Source organism: Cyprinodon variegatus, unplaced genomic scaffold, assembly GCF_000732505.1.
Source record: "Cyprinodon variegatus isolate N-32 unplaced genomic scaffold, C_variegatus-1.0 Scaffold1409, whole genome shotgun sequence".
Classification (NCBI taxonomy): domain Eukaryota; kingdom Metazoa; phylum Chordata; class Actinopteri; order Cyprinodontiformes; family Cyprinodontidae; genus Cyprinodon; species Cyprinodon variegatus.
This window is the reverse complement of record NW_015151862.1, coordinates 74,222-77,061: the sequence shown is the minus strand read 5'-3', so window position 1 is coordinate 77,061 and position 2,840 is coordinate 74,222. Positions and strand designations below refer to the sequence as shown.

Below are 2,840 nucleotides of genomic sequence, written 5' to 3'. Positions count from 1 at the left end.
GTTTCTATATAAACTCCACTGAACAGAAGCTCTCCTCCCTGTCAGAACCAGCTATACTGAGGAGCCCCACCCTATGAACATTCAAGCTTTTTTATTTATTCATATTTATATCAAAAGCTCAAGGAATTCCCAAGTTATCAAAGCAAAGTCCAGAGCTTCTTAACTTCTCTTGAATCCCAGTTCTATGCAGTTTATGGTTGTTTATAGTCTTTAGTCACACTAGAAAGTGTCTTTTTCTAGGATTTGTTCTCTGCCGGCAAACATCAGACCTCATTACTGACCGGCTCTGATTCCTGGTTGAAAGTTGAAAGTGTTTAATAGTTTTTTCTAATCCCAGGTCTCGCCTGAAACTCTCCAGTAAAAACCTCCCCTTCATGAACGGCTCAGACTTCCGGCCTCCTGTGCTGTTTGCTTGGGATCAGAGCGGCACGGTGCGTGAACTCCATCACAGCTCCGCTTCTGCAGCAAAATCTTTGTGTTGTTATTTCTCGTGCTCCTGCAGGGGAATGGAAATGACAGATTCATTTTATTTGCCAGTCAGAATAACAAAGCTGGGATTTGTTGCTCCTTTATTTCCTTCTGTTTCTTGACAACAGGTGTTTAATGGCATGTCTCTGGTGGATTTACAAGCTTTTGTTAGCGAGGAGGAAAAGTTGTCTTTAAAGGAGGCAGAGCGGGAGGAGAGTCCAGAGTCGGGCCAGCGTGGAGGCCTCCAGCATCAAAGTGTGAGAGGAAAGCAGAAGGAGGAAGGCGGTAAGAAAGCATTCAAATCTTTTTTTGTTTCATTCTTCTTTAAAATCAACTATAAGGCTCTAGGCTTCCCCATTACGATGCTGTCAAAACATTCGTCCAGGTAGCTCTCCAGGCTCGTCAAGGTCTCCTCGTCCAGTTTGTTTCCGCCTAAAATATGGGACAATTGTTCAAAATATGTTTAAGCCTAAGTTTGTTTAACTGTAACGTTGTTATAATTATTTACCTGAGTGGTTTAGATTTGAACTACATGTATATCGCCATTTTACATACGCACAGCTCTCGCAAGCTCTCAGCCTCTCATTCCGCCCTCTCTATAAGGCTCTGATCTACTTCACTGCTAAAAAACTAAAATCTCAACTCGTTTTCTCTTGAATTGAGGAGGTAAGTGAGACACTTTGCCAAAGGATCAAGACAATTTACATTTAAAATAAAAAAAAAAAAACAATTTCATGTCTTATTTCAAGTGCATATTATCTAATGATCTTATTTTAAGAGTAAAAATACTAATTCTATTAGCAATTATTCTTATTTACCTGCTCAAATTAAGGCTAAATACACTTAATGTTAATACATTTCTAGATGTTTTTGCAGTGTAAGATCCCCCACTGCAAAAACGATCTAGAAATAAGTAAAAATTTCTTAAATTAAGTGTATTCACCCTTATTTGAGTAGGTAAATGAGATAGTTTGCCAATGGAATGAGTAATTTTACTCTTAAAATAAGATAATTAGATAATATGCACTTGAAATAAGACAATGCAATTGGGTTTTCTTATTTTAAGTGTAAATGGTCTTGTTCCAGTGGCAAAATGTCTCTTTTACCTCCTCAATTCAAGAACAAATGCACTTATTTTAAGGAAAAACTACTTATCTTGATTCTGATTTTTTGCAGTGTAAAGAGTTGCGCAGGCATTTAGCGGTAATTCTGATCTAATCCCACATTTACACTACATCCAGCTCCATGCAGCCATTATAATCAATGAGATTTAACTGCCTCGGCAGGGAAGAGGGGAACGTTTTCTAAATAACTCACTAAGGAAAACTATATTAAAACTTTGCCATATATAGACGTGTATTTATATGTGCGTATATTAGCAATTAGCTTAGTTACTGGGCTTTATGTAATAACGTTACGACTGTTTTACAAGATTAATTATTTTAGTTTTTTAGGGGGGTGTTTTTCACTATTGTGGGGGTGCCAGTCAGGTATCCTTCCTGACAAGTGGGATAAATAAACACAAGGACCATTCACTTCTGTGTGTAGACCCTTACAAACAATGAAGGGCAATTTTTTTCACAAATAGACCAACAACAAAAAATTAGGCTTCACAGTTATTGTATTTGAGGAGAAAATATATATATATCGCCATAAAAAAATAAACGCAAATCCCTTCCCCACAAAATAAATGTTCATTTTTTTCCTCCAAAGAAAAAGGGCTCCAACATACCGTATTTTCACGACCATAAGGCGCACCGTACTAAAAGGCGCAGTCTCAGTCATGTGTGCCATTACTGTATTTAACACACACATAAGGCGCACCGGATTATAGAGCGCGGGTTTTATATATAGGTACATGTCCTCTACTACGTTTAAATACCTCTACTGCGTATTTAAAAATAGAGCGGGAGCAAAACTTGGTATGTTTGTGCTTTATTCATGTATTTATTACAAAATATTAATCAAACCTGGGAGCTGGCCGTGAGACAGACACATCGCTGATGACACAGAGTGCTGTGATCGCTCCTCTGAAACAGTTTATTAACGCATAAATTAAATTAAAATGCAGAAATCTGCCGGCAGAATATGTTTGCTTTTTCTTGGCCGGTCCTTGGCTGGTCCTTGGCTGGCCCTTGGTTGGTTCTTGGCTGGCCCTTGGTTGGTCCTTGGCAGGCCCTTGTCTGGCCCTTGGCCAATCCTTGGCTGGTCCTTGGCTGGTCCTTGGCAGGCCCTTGTCTGGCCCTTGGCCAATCCTTGGCTGGTCCTTGGCAGGCCCTTGTCTGGCCCTTGGCCAATCCTTGGCTGGCCCTTGGTTGGTTCTTGGCTGGCCCTTGGTTGGTTCTTGGCTGGCCCTTGGTTGGTTCTTGGCT

At 40.0% G+C, this 2,840-nt stretch overlaps 1 protein-coding gene across 1 annotated transcript in view; it reads left to right on the top strand.

The window, feature by feature from the left end:
• Window positions 1–2,840, top strand: part of snx19 (sorting nexin 19) — a gene marked incomplete at its 3' end in the record, with an annotated part of 59,011 nt that overhangs the window by 17,241 nt on the left and 38,930 nt on the right. The window contains exons 9-10 of the mRNA XM_015402917.1: window positions 338–431; window positions 597–753. Of these exons, the coding sequence (XP_015258403.1) occupies window positions 338–431; window positions 597–753 (251 nt within the window). The remainder of the gene's footprint in view (window positions 1–337; window positions 432–596; window positions 754–2,840) is intronic.